This window comes from Pteronotus mesoamericanus, unplaced genomic scaffold, assembly GCF_021234165.1.
Source record: "Pteronotus mesoamericanus isolate MK-2021 breed Mesoamerican mustached bat unplaced genomic scaffold, CSHL_Meso_final contig_163, whole genome shotgun sequence".
Classification (NCBI taxonomy): Eukaryota; Metazoa; Chordata; class Mammalia; order Chiroptera; family Mormoopidae; genus Pteronotus; species Pteronotus mesoamericanus.
The window spans coordinates 9,038,407-9,063,107 of NW_026555064.1; the positions used below are offsets into that span (position 1 = coordinate 9,038,407).

Below are 24,701 nucleotides of genomic sequence, written 5' to 3' on the forward strand. Positions count from 1 at the left end.
GCAGAATACAAATGCAAGTGCATTATAGCCGCATGGGCGCTCAATGAATTCCTAATGAGCAGATGCCATCGTGGTAATTGCGCTGTGTAATGACACCACCCACAGATTCCGCGAGTGCCCAGCGCGCTGCATGTGAGACCTAGTGCTGCCACTCCACTGTCTGCTGGGTCCACCGGAGCCTCATTTAGACTGTCCATGAATGAGCTCTGGATGACTGTGTTTTATAGATGGATTTCGGGGGAAGGGGTCAGAATTCTCAAATGTCCCTGATTTTCCATCAGAAATTATCCTTTCTTTGGCTGAAGAATACCAGACTAAAACTTCCAACGACCCCATAAGAGTTCAAGTTAAATGAACCACCGAGTCCCCTCCTTCTCCATTAAGTCTCTTGAATTCCTCCTTCTGGATCTTGAATTCCTCCTTCTGGAGGCCACTTGAGTACAAGATTATAATGGTATAAAATAAGCATGAAAAGAAACAGAATTTGAAGGAGGTCTCCACATCAAAACGAATACTTCCCTCATTTGTGCAAGAACAAGGATTTCTAAAGCAGAGAGAACGTCAAAACCTCAGTCATTTTTGTCCACGTTAAACAAGTATAGTAACTCCTACTGACTCTCCCCATTTTGGGGGGCAGTTCGGAGTCTTTTTCTGCTCTCAGTGGCATCCCATTGACCGTTTCTACAGTGCACTCTGTTTAGCCATAAAATCAAACAAACGGGAAAATTTCCTCCGAATGTTTCAAAAGATTCCCTTGTTGGAGCCAGCAAAAATGGATTAGGAAGCATTATATCCAGGTGTTACGTCTAGTGCATTTTATTTGAGAAGGTTCAAGTGGGAAGGCAGAAAGTCTCCAAAGCTCCTAAGAAAAATGGACAACTGGTTGTCCTAAGTCCATGAAAGATATGGTCGGGAGGAAAATCCGAGGGACTTCCAGTTAAGGAACAAGGAACAACCTAATTTAAATACAAAAATGTTATCCCTGTATGTCGATCAGGATTGGCTGTTTTATGCTGTGGTAACACAAAACACCAAAATGTCAAAGGCTTAACGCAGCAGAAGCGCTTTCCACGGACCCAGAGCGGCCGCCGGGTGGTCCGCCTCCAGCTCCAGGCTGACCCCCTGACCCAGCGCGGCTGGGGTGGTCGGCCTCCAGCTCCAGGCTGGAGGAAGTTATCGCGAGGAATCACTGCCCTTTGACCTGGAAGCTGGGCCCAGGCGATCAGTGTCTCCTCACCCCTCCCCTGTCCTTGCATGGCACCCACTGCCCACCAGTCCCAGGGTGGGAGCTATTTTCAAGAACGCAGCCTGGAGACCTGGACGGGACCCGTGACTGTACGCCGCAAAAGCCCTGCAGACATTGTTAAGACTCTGACCCAGGTTTGGAGATGTACCCATCTTGCTACTGTCCAGGTCAGTGCTTCTAGGTGAGACCCCTTGCTTGTTGAACCGCCACTTACCCAGAGGAGGATTCTGCCTCTTTCCCTGGGTTCCCCTCTCGCCCTCCACGAACGGGCCAGTTTGCACCGCAACACACCGCACACCACTGTCGCACAGCAGGGGGAGCGCGCAGGGGGGGTCTCAGGAAGGGATCGAGTACTTACATCAAAGCATCACGTGGCACCTTTACTCACATTTTATTGGCTGAAGTCAATCATCACACCAAACGTCAAGAGGCCTGGGAATACAATTTCTTTCCCACCCCGATGCCCCAACCTCAGGTGCCTGGAAAGACTAGAGCCAGGACCACAGATGAACCATTTGTGTGTTCCTCTCCCTGGAAAATGACACCAAATTTCCCTTCTAGATGCAAAGCTACACATTCCCCAGCCTGTTTACTCCGTCCCAATCTGTACTTTATCAACACATTTATATGGAATTAGGGAATGTTCATTGTCGTGGAAATATAAATGGAGGAGACAGGTAAGTTAATAATGGCGAAATGAATATTTATGTAAAAGACATGATTAGTTTAGACTTAGTATCAAGACAGATAAGAAAAAAGAAATTAAGATATTTATTTTGAATGAATTTTGGTAAGTAAAATTATCCTCATTTATAAAAATGAGCTAAGAAATGATTGCGTTGAAAGAGTGTATGAAAATAAAAATGTAAAACAATGTTATGCTTCTATTCTTAAATCCAAAATCATGATTTTGATCAAATATATAACAATTTTAGATATTTATTAAGGCAAATAAATGCCTTGTTCAACAATAAGATCACTTGTAAGAAATATCTAAAGTATAGAATTTTGGAACTAGCTGGATGCACAAAACTTTTTGGAGCATAATTAACAATAAAAACCAAAATCTTTACATAGTCCTATGTCTCATCTAGTACCCTACAATTGATTGCTTTTGTTAGTCAGTGAGCAGTCTTAGGAGATTTAAATATTGCATTATATCGTCAGCAGATTTGACAGATGAACCTACATTGTAAAAAGCAACGATGCCTTTTCATGTCGTATGATATATAAAACTTGGTAGGAGCTTCAAGCACTTAGGTTGTATTATTTTCAACCTTCTCTCTCTACCTATTTATACTAATGTTTACAGTACATAATGAGAAGAGACAAAATACCTGATGCCTCATGTATGGCATGGAACCCCACGCACGCGTCAAGGGTGTTGCTGTGGGTGGCAGGCCATTCTCACTCTCTGCCACAGTCGTGCTGATGTTTCATATTTTCCCCTATTAGAAACAGTGCTCTTTTTAGTTATCCTTAAAACTACCCCCTCTGGAGTACTGTTTGCTGATACAGCAGTAAGCTCCGTGGCTGACAGGATGTCTGTTTCTAGATTGGCTCGTGGTTGAAATATGACTAAAGGTCGCCGTGGTCTTGCACTCTAGTATTAGAAGACATCAACAGGCTGAGCAGCCAGGGAGTCTCTGAAAGCCAGCCACAAAAATGCCCTTCTAAAATGAAAAGTGAGTCCTGGATGGTGTGGCTCAACGGATTGAGCAATGGCCTGCAAACCAAAGGGTCACCAGTTCCATGCCCAGTCAGGGCACGTTGCCTGGGTTGCAGGCCAGGTCCCCAATAGGGGAGGCATGAGAGGCAACCACACGCTGATATTTCTCTCCCTCTCTTTCTCCCTCCCTTCCCCTCGGCCTAAAAATAAATAAAATATTTTTTAAAAAAATAAATAAAATGAAAAGTGAGTAAATCGCAAATGCCGGCGGGGGTGGGGGGGGAATATATCTGATTTTATCATGAGCACCTTATTATTTGAGATGTAGCCTTATGCAAATACATCTACTTTAACCATACATGATTCTATTCTTACTTATTAGTGGCTATTTTAACAGCTAATACATTCTCCCTAATGGTGAGTTGCCAGTTGGAATGGGCTTTCTGCCAAAGCAGAAGCTGATGGACTAAGTTGTCTGATCAAAAATTAGAACATCCCTCTCTTTTATTTCAACAAAAAATTAAGATGGCATCAGAGGCTTTCTCCTGAAAGTTAACCCTTGAGTCAGAGAAGATCATTTAGAACCAGGATTGGGCTCTCCTTGCTATTCTATGTAAATTCATGTGATGCATTTTAATAAAGTTTGTTTCTTCCTGTATTATTCTCTATCGTGATCTTGTGGTCTCTGTTTTGGCTCCTCTTCACCCACCGACAAACTGCACCTTCATGAAAGAGAAACACAGACTGGCCATCTCAGGCTGGTTGTGCGTGCTTTGAACCCCAGGTTCAGCCTAGGTCCCTAGGATCCTGCAGTGAATTAAAGCAAAATCCCTCCCTGATAATAAAGTATAACTGTGCCCTTTTCACTGCATATTTATTCCATTCAATAAGGGGTAGCTATAAGAGGGCTAGAATCTGGTATTCTTTTCTCATTTGACCAAATATCATCAGTTGGCAACAAATTATGTTTTCTTGCCCCAATAAGAGAATAATTTTTTTTAACCCATAGATCCCTATTAAGTTTCTTTATGTATCAGTCCCAGAATTTGATCATAGTGGCTATGTCAACTAATCTTTCAATGAATATTAATTACTGCTGTTCGAAGAGCCTCAAGAAATATTTGTCAAATGGGATGAAATGTCCCCTTTGAGAGTTTTTACTTTTTTAAAGCCTCTAAAGTGAAGAAGCTAAATCCAACAACTCCTGCTATTACTTCCAAACCACTATAGGAAGACTAAGAAGTTAATGAGCAGTATTTTTGGAATGCCAACTTGTTGGGGTAGACACTCAGAATGTTCAAAAATTAAACAACAACCACCAAAAAAGCCATCTCCAACTCACATTGACAAGCACATGTAAAACAAAAAAAAAAAGTAGCTTTCAAAGAAGGAAGGCATTTTGTCAAGTTGAAAGGAAATGCAGATCAAACGTTTTCTTTAAACTCCAATTTAAGACTGGGTTGAGGCCTGGGTGGCACTCCAGACTGAAATTCTGAGACAAAAATATTTCCTTTAAACTTTTTTTTTATCCAACACAAAGTTTCAATAACCCTGCTCCTTTTTTATGATTGGTAGTATTAAGTACAACGTTTCTTTTTAAAAATAGAGATCCCATCAGCAAAGTAAGGTAACTTGATGAACATATCAGGTATTATATACTCATTGGCTCAAACACCAGATACTTAAAGGTCAAAACTATATAGACTCTGTGAGCCCTGCTTTCATTGTGTTTTTAAAGCCTCTTCTTCTTGGAGGCTAGGAAAAACTTGATATCTAAGATTAGAACCAAGTAAACAAAGGACTTTTGTACTTAATTTGTGTAATAAGGAATATATAAATTTATAGAGCTATTACACAGGTAATACGGACATCTCAAACTTTAAATTAGTCATGAAAGTGTATGTGCATCCTGCATATTTACAATTGTGGTTATACTACACGGCCGTCACTTCCTAGCATTAACCATGTGAAAATTAGTTTTTGCTTTATAGTTACGGGAGCTATTTAAAGAGTCTACGTTATTTTTACCCTGCCTATTTTTAGCGGTGCTTAGCTCATAGGTTTTGCACAAAAAGAGCTAAGCCCCCCTAACAGGTACAGCCCATGGACTTGTGGGAGTCCGCAATTGTGTTCCCGGGGCTGTGCAAGTTCTCAGATGTGAAAAACAGTCACAGGGCGCTTCTTCTCGGTACATTCGCTTACGTTAATTCAAGTTTGGGATTCTCAACATACATTAGCCCAGGGAAGTTGTACTGTAATGAAATCTTCAATATTTAGATCGGGTTTGGTTCAAGATTTCATTAAATGGCTTAGTCCTCACCGGTCTACAAAAAGCTCGTAGGTGGTATTGAATAAAGAACTCCAGAGACCAAATATAACGGCCTTGATGACTGCCAGTATCAGTATTTTATCCTCTTTTGTTTTCACTGCAGCCTCGTGACAGCATCCCAAAGAGCACAGAGTGTCATGAGTCAGTTTTAAATCACTTCCTTAATTCAAACACCGTCAGACAATGTGACGGAAGACTTCGTTTTCTCCTCCCTTTTTGAGAAATTTTATTGCTATACATTTCTGCACGTACCTCACAGGTTAGCTACTAATTACTTCACTATCAACTCTGGGAGCATTTAGGTGTTTTTGAAAATAATGACGATGCTGTGCGAAAACATTCCAGCCACAGGCCAAAGCGCTATTGTTTCGTTTAAGGTGCAGGAGATAACGAAGGCTATTCCAGCAATTCCCGGTTGCTGCTGGAAGGAGTTCCCACAAACTTAGGGGCTTACATCCATGCACACTTATTATCTGACCATTCTGCAGAGGAGAAGTCTGCACAAGTCTCGCTGCACTATGATTAAGATGTTGGCGGCACTGTGTTCCTTTCTGCAGGCTGCATGGAGAATTCATTTCTTGCCTTTTTCTTCTTCTAGGAGCTGCCCGTTTCCTTGCTCACGGTCCCCTTCCCGCATGGTCAAAACCAGCAAGGGAGACCTGAGCCCCCTGCACATCGTATCTCTTTGACTTTTCCTTCTGCCTCCCTCTTCCACCTTTGTGAGCGCCGTCCAGGCAACCCAGAGTAACCTCCTTCTTTTCAGATCACCTGGGTAGCAAACTGAATTCCATCTGCTACGTCAATTCCTCTTTGCAGTGTAACATAACATGCAGTTCCCTGGGGTTAAGATGTGGCCATCTCTGGAAAGCCATTATTCTAGCACTAAAATTTTCAACATTGCCGAAACTTTGAAAATCAATCCATGAGTCAGGATCTCATGATTCCAACTATTTAAGTCTCAGGTACATATGGCTGACTTTATTCTGTATAACAATTATTTCCTGTTAAGATACAGACACAACTGTATGTAGTTCTTTAAGAAAGAAAAAAACAACAACACTATTTAAGGCACTTGGATGAACTGACTTCAGTGATCTGCAGACGACCCCTGAGCAGGTGGGGAACCGAACCAGGTGACACAGGGTTACTTGCAACTTTGTAAACCCGCTGAGGACCTGCAGAATTCTGCTCCTCTATTTGTGCCTTCCTCTCAGTCACCATTGAGCCACTGATGCCTAACGATTTTTAGGATATGGAAATAAAAAAAAAATGAAACCTTCCCCGAGAGATCCACCAGAACCCCAGGATTATCACCAAGTCAACCTTAAGGCTTGCATTCTCTGAGTATGGAAATGGAACTTTAAAATTTTTTTTAAATCAAAGATCATTGGCTGCTATGATTTCTCCTGACAAGGAAAACATGTACTTAACGTGAAACCTGCATTAAATATGATTTTTAAAACTTGTATCGTCTGTGACATTAAGAATTATACTGATGGAAAACTACTGACAAGATTTTTTAAGGTGAGATATATGTATAACTAAGTTAACAGAGTTAGAAACAGATACACGCAGTACTGTAGATAGATTTTTGTCATCGGTACTAACAGAATCCTTGCAAAAGTGGATAGAAAATAATGTCAAAGAAGAATCAGCTCCAACGGACTAGTTTCTATGCAGTAAAATATGTCAAGAATGCGACTGCCCTTCAGCCAGAATGAAGTAGCAGGGACCAACTCTACTCTCCCACCAGAAAAAAAGGAGGGGGGACAAAATACATGAAATTAAGATTCCAACTCACAGGCCATCAGGTAATGAATGGGATCGCTTTATTCCCAAGAGATGAGAAACACACTATATGAGCCTTACAGCTGCCTCAACTTACCGCCTTAAGAGATTCGGTCAGTCACAGCTGGGGATGGGGGCCCAGATGCAGCCCAGGACATGCCTGCAGTGGAGGAGGAAGAACTAAGAGTCTGGAGAGACTTGCTGCCAGCTTTCTCAGTGCAGGATGGGGAAAGGGGCCCAGAGCAGCCAGCACGTTCTTGTGCCTTCCCCCAGAGATTCTTTCTCAGAAACACTCCAGCTTCCATAGACACTGTCTTAACTCTGACTCTTGATTAAGATCGCTTCACTATGCGTAATTCATTATTTGTACTGTGTCTGATTCCATACAGTATTATTATGCATTTAATATATTATATTTCGTCCTTTGAATCATTCCCATCAGGCAAGTAAGTGACCGGGAGTGTTCTGTAAAGCACTGGTGTTTGTGCTATGGTCTAGTCACGTTCTCAAATGGACTAGTACATTCTGCATGGGCAGAAGCTTGCAGGTGACACAAAAGGTCACCCTCACACACACCATTACAATAATCCAGCAAAAAGTTTACTAAACCATGACCAACAGGAAGGGGGGGAATAGTCCCGTTAGTGTCACCTGCTACCCGACTGCTACCCTCTCTGCTGGTTTCAGCAGATTCCCTAGTAGCATGACCCCAGAGCCTCAGCCCACGGGGATCCGGCCCCCACCCCCTTCCCCGGCGAGGGTAGTTCCCGTATATGTTCATACTCAAGGAAGCAAAGCAGCACCGAGAAAAGCCCAGTGAATCACCTGGACTCCTCCATGCACATTCCTCCTGCCCTGATCACATACAGGCAGCCCTCCCGCCACCTGATGGAGCCACCAAACTCTGCCAATACCACGACTTCTCTTCTTCCATGCTACCCCTTGGACATAAAAAGCCCAAACGGCCAAGTTGGCAGGCAGAGTTTGTAATTCACTGCAGTGCTTACTGGGTACCATGAAGAAAGGTGTCCCCTGGAGGACAGAGAATGACCGATCATGGAGAGCCCCAGTTGGAGGTGGGAAGAAAAACATCCCCGGTCAGTTTATTTTACCCCTAAGGGAGATGCAGTCTCCATTAGGCTTCTTTGTAACTCTCTGCACGTCGGTCTCCTTGGCTCATCGCTCTCAGTGGAAGAGTCTTTACGATTCGTGTGCCCCCTCCCCGGCTTTCGGCAATTACGCGTTGCCACTTGGCCATCAGCAAACAAGGCTTTGTATTAGTTTCTACTATGAGCAGGAACCTGCAGTCACCACTGGTTTTTAGTGCCTTTGTCCCCAACGCTGCGCCCATCAACTCCTTTCTTTATGGCCCTGTTTGTTCAATGGTTTGTCCCCGGGCCTCTCCGTTGAACATAATCATCGGGCGGATCTTCCAGCCAAAGATAATCTGGCCATCCCAGCGTATCCGTTTTCCTCGCCCTTCAGTCCTTTCCTCCGCCATCTGCCACCGTAAAGCTGGCATCTCAGCTTTGCTCAGAATCGGCCATAGCTTTTTCCATGTTTCCAGAAGCCTTCCCCCACCCCCTGGGATCCTGGCTGGGATGTCAAGTCCTGTTCGCTGAAGTCCTGCCACCCACGGGCCCGATATGGAGCTGTCAGATGGCCCCCTCATTTTGTCTTGATCCCCTCTATCCGAACCCTCGGATCAAACTCCCAAGCGTACTCCCCCGCGCCCCCCAGCACGCGCCGGCCCATTCTTACAGCCGCTTCGGGCTATAGTGGTTTCTCCTCTGCTCGGGCCCAGCTGAGTTTTGTGGAACCCCATTCTCGGCCTAGCAGCTCACAGGCGAATTCTGAAGGGGGCCACGGTGCCTGGGGAAGTTGCCGTCCAGCTTGGGGACGGGATGGGGGGTGCTCGTGCTTAGCAGAAGGGCGGGCTAGGACTGCTGACTCAGGGAGTTCAGGAGCCAGGGAGTGAAAACCTGCAGCGGCACCCATTCAGATGTCTGCATGTCACTTGTCAAGGTCTGTGTTTTCCCCCACGCCGTGCCTCAACCCCCACATTACAGACCGGCCTTGACTGGCAGCCGTCTTTGAGGTCCGTCCGGGCTATTAGATCCTGCTGCTGCGAGAGATGAAAGCTTTTTCCGCAGCACCCGAGGCCTCTGGCTGTCACACCCGAGGCCTCTGGCTGTCACACCTGCTCCTCCATTGTTTAGCGCTGCCCTGAGCTGTTCGTTCTGTTTCTGCAGAGTAAGAACCGTCGGCAGTACCCTCCCAACCCTGCCATCCTCGGAGCTACAATTTTCTGTACTTCTCAAATGCCAGCCAGCCCGATAATGCACTTCCTTCTCCCGCTCCATCCCAACTCACTGCCAGCTAAGCTGCAACAGCTGGATCTTGTGTCAGCAACTGTCTGCTCTCCACTGCCACCGCGAGTGACGGGCTCTGGCTGCGTGACTGTGTGTCCACCACGATATTACTCTCTGCTGCTCATTTCACATATTAGACAAAAAAAAGCAAACATTATAAAAAATATTAGAACACTTCCCAAAGTTAAAAAAATTTAGAATGAGAAGTTAAATATCAAAAGTATGTACTGTAATACTAGATTTACTCAAAAAAAAGAACTTCCTAGGTAAACTATCCGTGTAATACTATTTCTGATTATGTGTCTGAAAGATGGCTCTATAGTCACCTTCTTCTATCCACTTTGGCATTTAGTCGGCACGGGTCAAAAAATACACTGTGAAGAAATCAATCAACTGCTAAAGCATGCAAGTCATGACTATATAAGATAACATGAAGATTTAATGAAAATTCAGCATATAACATCCAACTTGTATTCTGTGGACATAAAAAGGAAAATACAGTAATTCATTTTACCCATTACATATTTAAAAAATCAGACAGAATGAATTCATAAGCAGTGGTTTTCGTAAAAACAGCAATTTAATTTCATATATATTACCCTCCTATTCCTTTATCCTGTGTTATGTGTCTAATTGGCAAAACCTACCAGGTTACTGAAATCAGTAAAAGTCCAATCCATGATGCTTCAATTGTTTGTATTAATAAATATCTCACATTTGAAATCCACTTTTCTTACGCTGTAAGCCTGATTATCATTTCCTATAAAGATGCTATGCCCTGCTCTTCGCCCCAGTAACGGTGACCCTGCACAAGGCTGGGTGACGGCCCTTTGAACGCACGCACACAATTCATCACGCGCACACCTTCCTGCCCCTCTCAGACCAGGTCGCCGACGGGCAAGCGGCTCTCCTAGCTCTCCTGCTCCTCATAGTGCGCGTAGCCACTGGCGTAGGTCCTTCCTAAATTCAAATTAGTAAACAGATCTGATGGCTCAGCATCTGAATCCTTTCCACCTTCATCTTCTTCCTCTTCATCATCCTCTGCTTCATAGTCATCCTCCTCGTCATGGTAGCTGGTGTCACCATATTTAGCAGATGAAAGGTTCTTCCAGTAGGCGTCGTACCCAGCCGCTCCATCTCCTTCTTCGCCTCCAGTCTGCCTGCCAAATTTCAGGGAGCGCGCTACAAAACACAGATAAGTTTATATGGCACCTTATTGGTTCCCGTTCTCTGCATCCTCGTTTCCCTCCACAATATATAAAGTTACATGAACTCGTCTGGCTGCTTCTTACTCCCAAATGAAGCCACGTTTTTCCTAATTTCCTAACAATATTTAAGTGGAAAGAAAGAAGACCTGAAAAAACATCAATCAGTTATATCCTACTTGGAGTCTACACACACAGCACATGTACCAAATAGTAAAGGTGACAGAGTTATCTCATTAAATCTAGAAAAAGTTGGAAAACAAAATGAAAGCACTCTCTAAATGTAAGTTAAATAAGGCATGTTAAAAATTAGTATAAAGTGCCCTTTGTTTGATCAATGAAAAGTTTATTTTCAAATCATAGGAGTTGATTTCATGTCACCGCATTTTTCTTGAGAGCAATTTTATAACTGAGATGTCCTAGAAGATGAAGCTTTCATTTCTTATTAGTAACACAAAGTTTAGTGCAAAAAAAAAAAAAAAAATCAGCAAAAGCTTCAGCCTCACCTCATGGTAGGACTATATCTTTGAACAAAATCATTTAGAATTATCGTTCCATTCTGACATGTTTGGTAAAGAGTCAAATTCTGTTAGCTGCATTACTATAAATGTGCATGACAGTCTTATTCCTTCATAGAAAAGTGAAAGCAATTTCCCACAGTGGTGACACAGTACAGAGTAAGCGCAGCTGTGCAGATACCACACACCTAAGAAGAGCTTCAGAAAGAATTCCAGCTTTCAAGTACTGAAGATTACCAGCATTTGAATTTTAAGGATTTATAGCTACTCAATTATTTAACAAGGAAGCCTCAGCGAAACCATAAAAATCACTTTTTTCGGTCCTAAATTTCAATATTCACTATGTCATTAGCTGAGGCAAATGCCAAATATCGAAGTGAATAATGGTATTATTTCTTAAGTTAAATTGAGAAATTTTACTTATATATTTTCCAAGGCTGTAAAATTCTCATTCCTTAAAAGAACACATTAATCTTCTCAAATAGGAAAAAGAGGCAAAACAAAAATAGAGGAAAAGGAGATAAAGCTTTTCTAAGCATGAGAGCAAAATCCCCCCCGCTCCAGCATCTGAAGATTCAAGCGCCTTACTTGACATGCTGAGATCCTTGGTTTCCTGCGTTTCATGTCCACACTTGGGGCAGGGAGGCTGTTTTCCTTTCTCTTGTTTAAACACCTTGCTCCTTGTATGATCATCACAGAAACAAGCCTATAAAGGAGAAGTAACAATAAACAATAATTCTAAAAATAGACAAAGACATCATTCAATATTTCAAAGAAATTTAAACATACGATTTGTTAGGGCAGAGACTGAGAGTTTTGTTGGGACTGGTCACACTCCCGATTTTAATTTCTTAAGGGAACGGGCCTTTGCCGGGACTCTTCAGAACTATGACCTAACCCAAGGCAGAAACTATATTCAGGGTGTGACATGTACACACATCTATCCATTCATAACACATTAGTATTCACAAAGCCCTTGGTGACACAGTGGGGAAGAGCCCACCTACCCTCTGATGGTAAGCAACCTAACTGGGGACAGACAAGCAGAGAGGCTACTATGAGACACTATGCATTGAAAAAGAAGTGCAGAGGAGGGGCACTAAGCCCAACACAGGATTCAGGAAAGAAACCACGAAGGCTCAGCTGAGATCTGAAGGAGAAGGGGGTGCAGTAAAGATCGGAGAGGACTCTAAGGCAGAGGAAGCAGCACACACAAAATTGGAGAAGGCTAGGGAAGGAAGTAAGGTAGGGTTAGGGTATCAGCAAGTACCAGAAAAATATTTCTTAGGGAAAGTGAATCGGCTGCATCTACTCATCTTTGACAAAAGAAATGCTGGGGACAAGTTCTAAGAGGAGAAAGATTATGGAAATCTTCACTCCTTTAAGCCAAGTGCCATTTGACATTAAATAAATACAGTCCCACCATTTTAGTCAGAATGTTCTCCAGAAACCTAAAGTATAAGTACACTGAGCTAAGATTCAGGAGACGTGTACCAGTGTCAACTCTGAGACAAGCCAACTGGATGGCCTTTGGAAAGGCACTAAAGCTTTCTCAGCTCCACGATCTCTAAAATAAAAGAAACTAAATGTTTAATGTACAATGTAGAATGATAGCCAAAAGTAATCCAAGGAATGGTCATGGAGAATGGGGATTAAAAACAAAACCTAAATATAAAAAACACACAAACATACCTTACAACGAAGACAAGAATGTTGACCAAGCCGATTGCATGAAACACCTGTGGGGAAAAAACATATTGTTCAAATTCAAACTTGGAATAAAAACACTGTTTCCCAGAGATTCATACTTGATCTAAGATAAATCTGTGGGATTCATCTTAAATCAATTACTAAGTTTTTTTCTGTCTCATACCATAATCTAGAGGATATATAAAAATGATATTGAATTTCCAACAGAAGGAAACCAGTAACAGCTATACTCATATACTTTGAGATGTTCCTTTAATCTTTGAGAATTTCTACATAAGTACTGTAAGAATTATACAAAGTTGATATACATATATGTGTCTTAGATATAGCTACTCACATATCTAATTATGACATGTGTGATTTTATATATGATGACATACTTATATGTCATCAACTTTAAATTTATAATGAATATAAGGATTAACACTTGATACCAAAACAAGAACCAAATTCAAGGAAGTGAATATCTGGGGGATTTCAGTTTCTCCCATGATGGTGTCTACTGTTCAATAAGGGTTTTGTAAGTGTGAGGTACTATTCTAATGTTTCTCTTTTTATGGATTCTCATTTCAATTAACTCTTTGAAAAAGAAATTAGGATCTTCCTTTTAAGGAAACTCAGGTTTAGAAAGATTTAGTGATTTGACCAAAATCATAGAGCCAACAAGGAGAAATCCAGTAATGTTTAAGCCCAGAATGTGAACTTTTGAGAATCATTAAAGCAGAAATAAAATGCAATCGATCTGCGAAGATAATGTCACCCAGTCAGTCAGTAACACTGATTCTCAAACTGGAAGACACTTGAAAATTATGTGTGCAGGTTACGAACATGCCTGCTACCCACCGCAGACTTAAATATAGAATCTCCAGGGATGAGACCTGAGCACCTGTACTTAAAAAAAACAAACCCTCCACGGGTGTTTTTGATGTATATACCTGTCTCAGGATGACTGGAAACAAGCCAGGGGCGGTATCACTTACTTGGGAGCATTTGGAAATGGGGGGGGAAAGGGAGGGGGACTGCTATAACAACTTGGAGGTGAAAATGACATTTTGTACTCAGGACCAGTGAATCCTGATCAATCCCACTAAATGAAGAACTGGCCCCACCGAAAGACCACTACAAAAAGAAAAATGGATGCATTATCGATCTTTTCTACAAACAGAAAATAGATATTGAGCTAAATTACAGTCTGTAAGAGACTGCATGAAAAACTAGATTCCTTTTTCACTGTTTAATACTTAGACTGTTAAGAAACTTGGGTATAAAGAACATTATTAGATATAAAAACTTACATTTAAATGTTTCCGCCTCTAAAACCTGGCAGCTGGCTTGATGTTCAAATTGATCATCTTCACAGAGAAAGTTCTGGCAAAAGGAACAGCTGAATATTCTGCCTCCTATTAGATTAAAAAACAAAACCCAAAAATGTAAATATGATAAGCTTTAATTTAAAAAACTCGTATCTATAGAACTGCTCAGAAAAGGACAGCAAGTTATTTCAGACTTGCACCAAGATGACATAGGAGTGTTTTTGTTCTAGTAAAGGCTACAATGAAAACCGCCCAAATGAACCATAAAAAAGTGGACTCCCACGATCTCTGGGCTATACGTTGGTAATACAATGCTCAAATTAGCTACTAACATTGGCTGATACTGCAACTGTCAGTCAATCCCTCTTCCGACCACCCTGATAACTAACAGAGTCAGTCCTTAGACCGACTATATCCTAAAAAGAATCTTAAACAGAGTATCCTGAACATTTCAAAGTCAGCCTTCTCTCTGAGCGGTATGAAGTCACTCACCGTGGTCCCAGACCCCTCGGTCACACTCCACGCACTCAGCATCAGTGAGAGGGCAGGCACAGGCGTGTGTGCTGAGACACTTCCTCCCATGACAAACCCAAGCTTCACAGAAGTCACATATGGCACCCTGCAACCGACAAGCACGAGAAATTAATCTGTGTCACCTGAATGACTGCAACCACTGTCTAACCCACGATTTTCAACCGGTGTGCTACAGAAGTTTTAAAACATACGATTCCTGACTATTCAGTCAGGGGCACTGACCTCCTTTCTCTTAGATTGTAAAATAAAAAATAACAGGCAACACAAAACCATCTGTGTGAATGCCCTGTCTTGGATCATAAATATAGAGGTCACGTAACAGAGTTACATCTTACTGGTCACATCGCATAATTGGGTTGAGTCTGATAGGTTAATTCTTGGTACCAGAAATCCTTATATACAAGTATACGCACCTGATTTTTTTAAAAAGTCACTTTGGAGCAAAAAGAGTAGGTAATTACCATTATTATTATTTTCTGTATTTAAAAAAAAATTATAGGTTTCTTTTTTTTAGTCAGATCAGCAACAAATATATTTTTTGACATGCTGCAGAATTTTATTAATTACTTTATGTGTGCCATGAGATGAAAAAGGTTGAAAATCACCATCAAAGTTGTACACATTTAGCAATTTATCACCTCTCAGTGATAGTGGGTGCCGTCACTGAAGATAAAAGTTTACTCTTTAAACCAAAATTAAAGAGGGTTCTCTGAAAACTACTCTACCAACAGCTATTTATAATATACAAATCTTAGCTATAAATCAAAAGAAAAAGAAGCAAGGGGGAAACTCCCCACTCACCCCAGCATCAATCACTGAAGTCGGTCAAGGAGCGGGAAGTGTGGCCTGCAGACCGAATCTAATTCAAGTGACGTCTGGAGTGCGCAGCTCACGCTTTCTGTCTGTAGTAACCCCACTACCGAAATTGAGTGTTTCCAAATACTAGTATCTCTGACTTCAGAAAATTTCTAGAATAACTTAGAGAAAATATGAAACTTCTTTCAGCATCCTTTTTTCTCTTAAGGGAACATATGCTTTAAATCAATTACCATGTTTTTTTGTGAAAGAACTGAAAATAAAATACAGAACTCAATAATAGGATAAGACTCTCCAATTCTATATGAAGTAAGATGGTAGGACTATATTTTTCAAAAACATAAGATCAACAGGCTGTTAAGAACTAGAACAAGTCTTAATGGACCGAAAGGTCTTTCCTTTACAGATGAGGATCAGGAGCACGAGACCAAGTCCCAATCGCAGAGATGCATCATAGAGGAGCTGCGATTTAATTCTAGGTCTTCTGAACCTCAGTTCAGTGTTACAGCATTTAAGGCTCTGTAACAAAAATAGTACAGAACAAATGGGAAAAATGTTTTATGACTTACAAAAATGGATTATCAGCAAACCTACCAAATCCTCAAATGTCTCTTGGATCACTCAGGGTTCTAACCACAAAAAAGATGGCACACTGCACTGGATAATCCAGGAGTTTAAAAGAGATACTTGACAAAGGACAGGGAAAGGCTGAGAAGAAACATCAAGCGGTGGTGCAGTTACCGACACTGGGCCTGAAGAGACAAGGGGAAGACAGGAGAGTCACCAGAACCCCAAGAGAGAGCCATATGGTGAGGGTTACTTAGCCATATGGAGAGGAATTGTGCCCAATCCATAGCCAAACCAGGTCAGCCCGGTAGGGAGTGAGCTGGAAGGAGAATAAAGACCCAGATGGTATTGTCCTTCCATCTTAAGATACCCTGCCAGGGTCTCTCCTTGGATGAACCAAAGAGAAGTAATAAGGTAAGAAAGCCATGACCTGGTCAGGCTCCAAGGGCAAAGCAGGATGGAGACGGGAAGGGAGAAGGAATATGGACGGGTAAATCCCTTCCCTAAAATTCCTAACCAATAATTCATGATTTTACTGAAGTGTTTTCTTTATGTAAGAAAAGATCATAAAGACTCACACAACTCGGTGAATTAGGAAGTGTTTGATAAATTTAGATATTAGCAAGATACCAAGTAAGATTATGATGGGTTTTAGATCTTTGACCGGTTTTTGAAACATAACATTGACAATCCTGTATTTAAAATAAAGAGGAATTCACAAGATGATTATGGATTCTAGCTCCTTGCATCTATAAGATTATGTCCACATGAAACATATCAAATAAAGATCTGCCTCTTAATGAAAAATTATATGTTCTTGGAAAGTTACTGCAAATAAAATATACTGCTTGAGTACACCAGTATTATTTTCATTGTGGACTGAAATTTGGACCAGAGCATTAAATCATACAATGGAATATAGTAAAACTGGTTAAAAGGATAACTTTCAGTAAAAAGAGAGTAAAATACATCACACAAAACATGTTTTTATTATTTAGAACAATAAATTGCCTTAGGAAATTCTACATGTAACCTAGAAATTATGTATAACTCTATATTAAGTATGTACTTCTTTGGAAATATAAAGCTTAAAAAAAATATTAACCCTAGGTTCTTTTGGAACTAGGTTGCTTATTTAACCAAAAGCTTGAACAGAGTTTTCATTATGACATTCTATGAAGTCTAATTAAGACACATTAGAAGGGTACCACTGACAAATGAATTTCTGTTAAGGTCAACACGAAATAAATTTTCATTCCTTGTCTGTTTCCGAATAAGGAAAAAAGGAAGCAATCAAAAACAAGTGGATAATAAAGGGAAAATCACACAAAAAACACATGCCACAGATCACTGAGATAACTACAGACTGACTGAACCAAGGGACAAAACAGTGTGAGTATATGGTTATAAAATACAGTGGTTATAAAAAATAACCATTGGTCAGAACAACGTTTTCTTATCCTCAGACACCTACTAGTCTAAGACAGCGATTTTCAACCTTTTCATCTCATGGCGCACATCAACTAATTACTAACATTCTGAGGCACACCAAAAATGTATGTTTAGCGAATCTGATTAAAAAAAATAAGTATAATTTTGATTCACTCACACCAGATTGCTATTGTTGTGTTGGCTGCTGTCATTTTTTGACACTCTAAGGGAAATGAGGTCAGTGCTCCTGACTAAAGAGGCAGGTATTTCCTGTTTAAAATTTCTTGCAGCGCACCGGTTAAAACCGCTGGTCTGGAAGAGGGTGACAGGAAGCTCACCACCATCGCAAGGCCGGTACTGTACACGCCAGCATGCTTTATGACACAGTCCGATGACTTCATCATGCACTTTGTTTTCCCTGGTAAAGAAACAAATGCGCACTATTAGCCTCGCAAAGTAGTACATGCAAGCGTTCATCAATTCTTCTCTTTCCCCAGCCTAAGTTCCTATGGCAATAATTTAAAATGGGTAGACATCAGCAGTGTACTTCTTATACAACCAAAGATAGAAAATGGATATAACTGAGATCTCATTACTTGAGTCAAATCTTTTGAGATTAGAAATTTATTAAAAATTGATTGCACAATAAAGTTGTACACCGATGTTACTTCCTATCTGTAATAAAATCAGAAATTGCAGGTTATGCTTTCTAACCTAATCATCATTATAGCAGCTTAAAATCTGGTGAATTTTCAGATGAATTAAAACGTATTTTAAAAAGCTATGCTTTAAAATGAATTTAACATTTCATAATTCTCTAAAAACAGTCTGCTTTAAAGTTTTTGCTCATTTCTTCCCACAAAACATCTCAAACCAAACCAAGCGGTGATTATGCATCTTATCTGGTTCACTTTTTAAGTATATTCATATGTAAAAATTTACAAGCATAGCCTCCAAGTAAACATTTTTGCAAGAGAATTCTCAAATAGTCCCCAAGTGAGCACAAAAACCAGCAATATGGTCACAGAGCTAAAAATCACAGTACAGCCACAAAAACTCTGATGTAGCAGCAAATTACCAACCTGAAACACGGTCAGGAAATTCACTTATCATATACTATGTGAAGATTAATGATGACATATTAATCGCCCATCTCACAGAAGTGGAACATGAAAAGAAACAGAAGATACTCAGCCTTCCACTATCCTGACTGCCTGAGGAACAAAGCTAGACAACAGGAAATGGGAAGAAAGGAAATGGGAAACGAGAGGCAGCGGCCACCCACCTGTCCCATGCCTAACACGAAGTACAAGAATCAGTAAGTGGGAAAGGCACCGACATCCAGCACTACACCATCTAAGCTCAAAACCCAAAAATTATGGGAAGGTCCTAGCAAGAACTTCACCTCCTCCATAAATTATTTTCTCACTCTATTTTCTTTTTTTTTTTTTTGTAAAATAAGGAATAAAAACTGGCAGATACGTGGTCTATCGAAGCCAGTACTCTCTCATTAATTATGTCTTTCATTAACGATGTATTCTTCGAAAGCTAGAACTACACTAGAAATATTCAGGGATATAGCTCTCAACTTTCTGCAGCGTTATCATATGTAAACCCAATCAAATGTGCATATCCCCAAACGTTGTTCCATCTGAAACTATTACCCCAAAACCAAAAGGGGTTCAAATAAAAGTTTGGGGAGTGTATCTGTATTTCATTATGGGAGGTCTTCAGAAACTATGTAACAGCATCTCCAGATGGGAAGGAAGGGATGAAACATGCAGCACTTCTCAAATGTATACATTGTACCTCAAGTACTCAGAGGACGACTATTTGACAAATGTGGAACTTGTTCTGTGAACTACCATTCAAGTTTTATTCTGAGCTATCATTTACTCTTAATAAAAGTTTTCACTTATTCTTGGGAACTGAGTATGTGGCTTAGGAACACTTTGCCAATCACCTGGGAATCCATGGGGGAAAAAACTCAAGAGTCATGCTGAATGCCAAACAAAAAAATAACTGATCACAAAAACTGGCACCAGATAAATGTGGAACAAAATTATTCCCAAAGATCTAATATACTACAGACACTAACAGCAGGGATCAAAATTTAGAAAAATAAACAAATAGACATAGACAAGACTAAGGGCAGTATCATTAAAAGTTCAGGATCATCAAATATCATTAGTCTGAAATCTGACCTTTTAATGTTTAAAACAACATGTTGGTAACCTATATCTAACCTGGATTTGAACTGTCTTTTAGCATTATGTCAGAGACAGAATCAAGACTTGGTAGTGTTTTGGTAAGCTTATTAACATTTTCCGTTATTTTATTAATGGTAAGGCACAACATTATTATAAACAATGATATTATAAACCCACAGCTTCAAATTGATTAATTGCCAAACAAATGTTTGATAAAAGAAAACGCAGATGCCCTTCATTATATACTTACCACACTGTGCACAAATTGGTAACTTCTGTACAGAATTACAAAAGTAGCAAAACGCTCTATTCTTCTGCCGCCTTGTCATGTAAAATAAAATTTTAAAATTCAGTAAATATCAGACAAAAGATCTGAGGTTCTGTATTGTTAGATACAGGTAGAAAAATAAATAAAAATTTACCTCTGGCACTTATCACATTCCTGTAAAATATATAAATATGGCATTAATTTTCTACTGGTTGAAAACTGCAAACTTACTCGCATTAAAAAGAACATCCTGTTCTTCGTGTTAAAATTTAAGTGATATTTCCCCCAAATCCTCCAGCACCACCCCCTCGCGCCCCCCCCCCCCCCCAGTTTACAAAAACATCCACACAGATCAAACGAGTGCTCTCGGGCATACTACTCTAGAGAGAAGTGGTATTTTCACCAAACAGGATAAATTCAGAGGTAGTTTCTTTTTTTGAATGAATCACACAAATAATGAAGAATAGACACAAGAAACCATAGTGCACAGAATATGACGAAGTTTACAGAAAGTCCAGAATCTTAACCATGTTATTAAAAATTCTCAACAATCTGGTCCCTAACCTCTTCTCAAACCTTGCCACCTATCCTCTTTAAGTTCAAGTCACTTTTTGTCCACCATTCTCAAAATATGCCTTGAACTCTCTTTTTTATGCCTTATTTGTTCTAATACATTGTTCTGAAAAGTCCCTCTTCGGTCTTTATTTGTTGGAAGTTCTGCTGACGATCCCTCCTCTTCTGCGAACCACACTCCATCCACACGCAACTTTATCCCCTCTTAGCCTCGCGCCCCCGCTGCAATGCTCACCACAGTCGGGCTGTCCTTCCACGTACCCAAGCGAGTCATGTCTTGCTTTGCCTGCCCCATCCCCCCCGTCTCTAGAAAGGGCCCTGACACACTGAAGGAGTCCCCACTGCCTTGTGCTGTGTAACCCTTCTTCCCTGTCCCCCACCTGAGCCGTAAATGCCTGCCCTGGAAATGGCACCTGCCCAAGACCAAAGTATCAGAGTTCTTTCCCTCTCTGTGGGCAACAATATATGATGTGAGATACGCAAGATACCAGTGCCGAGGACCCCAAAGAAATGAAGTAAGACAACCTGGGAAAAAATGGAACTAGTAAGCAAAAGACAAAACTACTAGGTGGTTCCAGGTTCCAGCTGCCCCTATGTTCCAGCTATATCCTAGCCCTGCCTAACTACAAGTTAGTCCACTATTCTTTCCAGAAACTTTATTTCTCCCTGGTTACTTAAGTTGGGTTTGCCATTTATAAACAAACAGTTCTTAAGTAATGCACCAAACCACCGATCCATGAACCTGTGGGAACAGGACTGTGTATTCGGCCATGTGTCCCCCCACAGCGCCTAAAATACTACCTGACACGGGAGACTCACCATAGTTGTGCAGTTAAAAACCTTTCCCATGTGTTTGATAAAACAAAAGAAGAAGAAAAAAGAGGGGTAGTGGGAACAGAAAAAGTAGATTGAAGCAGAAATAGGGAAACATGGGACAACTCAGAGAAACACGGTCAAAGGAAGAGGAGGGGGAACGCTGGCATAAATAATCTTTTACTTTTCATCACTTTGACCAAAGACTCCCAGAAACGATCAGGACTAATCCACTCAGCACAGGGAAAGAAGGCAATAGAACAGGACACTGAGAGATGTCCAGAACGGTGGAAAGTTTAGAAATGGGAAATCGAATGAGTTCAAAAGAATCGCTGAAACGAAGAGAAGTTGGATGGGACCAACTGCAGGTGAGAGAGGCTGCAAAATCCTTCGCAGAGACCCTAGTATGTATCCTAGGTCAGGATCTACTTACCAACAGTAGCCATGCTAACAGGTAATATGCTAGGTTTCATAAATAACATAAAACCAAACAGAACTCATTGCTACTCAGTGTTAATGAAAACAATGGATAAGCCTCTAAGACAGATTTCAAATTCTATGAAATATATCCAGCAACACTGTATTCGCTAACATTTTATTCAGGTGTCTTTCAGATAATGGATATATTCATAGTTTTTCCAACTATCAGCTGGTATCGTAAGACGCTGTTACCATTGAAGCGTTGCATGGGTGCTTAGCTAAATCTATGGTGCTTCTCAAAGCTCGAAGCTGTTTCTCCCGCTCCCGGCGGTTCTCTGCCTTCTTCCTCGCACCGGTCTTTTTCTTCGGCATTTTCCCCCTTTCAGCACAAGGAGCAGAGAATATATAATTGCTAAGTTGCATTTGTTATTTTAAATAAACCAAGAAATTTATCCTCATTAAAATTTGAAACCGGCTTTCATCGCTTAGTTAAAAGAACTGCCACATTTAGTAGGACAAGATTTTTTCTAAAGAACAATTTTTACTTGGCTTTGCATCAGTCTGAAAGCCCCAAGTTCCCTGAGGATTCCAGCCCTGTCTTTCTTGACAACGTCCACCTGGCATCTATCCAGCACTCAATGAAGAGATAACGCTAATAGCTATGGGCTTGCTTTCAAACCTGAATCTCAAATTTCTCAATATTCTTCAAAATACGTATTTTTTTAAGTCTTTTCTAAAAATGACTTTCAAAGATCAACTGTAGAAATTCCTAAAAATACCGATTTGGACGCCTAGGCCTTACCACCTACGAATTCTAAACTGCCAAGGATAGGCTCAAATTCCACTGGTGACTGTGACATACAACCTCCCTCTAGACATAAACATTCTGACTGAAAAGTCAAAGCGTGTCCATGACACATGGGCAGAGTTCCAAGGATGCACACCTGGAAGAGTTGTATATTTCTTATTCAAAGGGCATATTACGGTACAGCAAATCATGCACCAGCTTGTACTGGAAACACCACGAAGGTCACTCTTTCAAGTTTTCCTACTTCGGGTTTCAACTTTTCTGTTAGATTAGCCAATCAAAAACCAAGTGATGGTAAGCTGCAACTTAAAAATATGGACAGACAAGTCAGGAAGTTTAGTAGGTGGCTCCTTAAGTAATGCCCAAGTCCACTAGATCACCCTTCCAGTATTTAAAATGACAATCTACAGGTTGAAAAAAGACGTGTCAGGTTGCGGCGACCAGAACTCAGAGAATAATCACAGGGTGATCGTCCCCAGGGGTGAGTTTTCTACATCCCCAGAGGTGAATCCGCTGAGAAAACTGAGCCTCATTTTTTTTTTCTCCAGTTTGGTTTGGAAGTTTAAAGAGCCATTTCTTTTTCTCAGCCGTGTATGGGTTTAAGCCCTTGTCCAGTAACGCTCTGACTTCTTCAGAATGTGCTCCCTGTCACCAAATGAGCAAACAGGCACGGGGTCACTGCAGTTTTGGAGGGAAAGCCTGACGTGGGAACACCAGCGGGGTGAGGGGCAGCCAGGGAAGACGGCGGAGTGCCACGCGGCTCCCGGAACCGGCGGCCGTCACCCGCCCGCGGGACACCCTCCCTCGCGCGCTCCGGGCCGACCTCGCTCACCCTGGCGGGGAGGCCGGGCGCACTCCGCGAGCACAAGCGCAGGGAATGGCGTGGCGCCGGCCCGCGGCCACTGCAAATCGGCTCGTGGACCACGATTCCGGGTTAGAAGCTACTGAGATCCAAGGGAGGAGGACAGAGTCACTTTCGGACCCCTGGAGCTGGACCGGATGTCCTCTGACGTCACAGCGTCCTACGGCAGCGCGTCGGCAAGAAAGGGCCCGCCCACTTCTGTTCGTACCGCCCAGGTTCCTCGTCTCCTGCGGCGCCGCGGGGGGAGGGACCGGGCTCGTCGCGCTCGCTGGAGGGCCCGACAGGAAGAGAGGGGGCCGGAGGCAAGAGGAAAGATGGGAACACAGGACCCAAAGGGATGGGAAGGGCCCCTCAGTTTTATTTTTTCAGAAAAGGAGAAATCTAAAGGAAGAGAAAAACCTAGAAGGATCTGGTACATGAACTCACAAACTTAGTACTACTCCATCAGTTGACTCAAACAGAAAATTCTGGCCTCATTCGTTAGGGAACTTTACATCCCCTATTCCTCATGTCCTGTTTCTCCTGTTTGCCGCACAAGTTGTGCCTTCAGTTGCCTGGGGAGACCCTCGGGTGTCTCTTGTTTCCACTGGACCTTCTAGAATTGCGTTCTTTTGTGAAGAGCTTCTGCCCCATTCTGGGGCTCTAGGGTGTGCTTCCCTCCCGGCACTGAACCCTAACGTCCTCTCCCTGGCAAAGGCTGCTTAGGCGTCTCCCAAGTGTCATTTCCCCAGGCTTCCTCCCTGTGTTAGGGGATGGGGTCCGTCCCCTGGCTCCCAGTGCCTCGCACAGATCATTATTCCTCCATTCTAAGTAGCCATGCTTTTTATCCTTCGTTGTTACTAATTTTACCCGCAGCTTATTGATGGAAAGCATTGGAATTTGACTTCCAACTTCTGCCGTCACCCGGAGTTGCATTAACCTCCAAATGGAAGACGCGTGCTCTTGGGGCCTTGATTTCTTCATCCCTGAGAGCCATCACCACCCAGCTGCAGGCACCCACTCTCAGGGCCACTCGTCAGGTCTTGTCGTCAGGGGGTCTCCTCCACCACGAAGTATAAAACTCAAACAAGCCATCCAACTGCCCACCCTACCAATTCTCACTCTGCCTTCCCTCTTAAAAAGGACCTCAAAATCTCTTGACCCTTCGATTTTCTCCGTGTAAAGCATCGCTCTGCTTTCTCCCTTCTTTAGCCCCGTTTATAAGGCACAGTTTATAACATCCATTGCAATATGCCTTATTTTCTTTCTG

At 41.8% G+C, this 24,701-nt stretch overlaps 1 protein-coding gene across 1 annotated transcript; it reads right to left on the minus strand.

Moving 5' to 3' along the window:
* Positions 1 to 9,676: 9,676 nt before the first annotated feature.
* On the minus strand, positions 9,677 to 23,595 carry ZNF330 (zinc finger protein 330). Its single transcript, XM_054562918.1, has 10 exons — positions 23,423 to 23,595; positions 22,035 to 22,161; positions 20,131 to 20,150; positions 19,959 to 20,029; positions 17,837 to 17,916; positions 14,643 to 14,769; positions 14,133 to 14,237; positions 12,820 to 12,866; positions 11,716 to 11,833; positions 9,677 to 10,586 (listed from the first exon to the last, which is right to left on the minus strand). The coding sequence occupies exons 2-10, from the start codon at positions 22,152 to 22,154 to the stop codon at positions 10,315 to 10,317; spliced, it is 960 nt and encodes a 319-aa protein (XP_054418893.1). The 5' UTR covers positions 22,155 to 22,161; positions 23,423 to 23,595; the 3' UTR covers positions 9,677 to 10,314.
* Between the last annotated feature and the right edge of the window lie 1,106 nt (positions 23,596 to 24,701).

What these genes read in the sequence shown, in the direction of transcription:
- ZNF330 (XM_054562918.1), bottom strand. Translation starts at nt 22,154, where the DNA reads ATGCCGAAGAAAAAGACCGGTGCGAGGAAGAAGGCAGAGAACCGCCGG. An exon ending in GTACCGGCCTTGCGATGGTG is followed by an intron (nt 14,770 to 17,836) that starts GTGAGCTTCCTG and finishes TGTCGGTTGCAG; the next exon opens with GGTGCCATATGTGACTTCTG. An exon ending in CAAGGATCTCAGCATGTCAA is followed by an intron (nt 10,587 to 11,715) that starts GTAAGGCGCTTG and finishes TGTGTTTTGTAG; the next exon opens with CGCGCTCCCTGAAATTTGGC.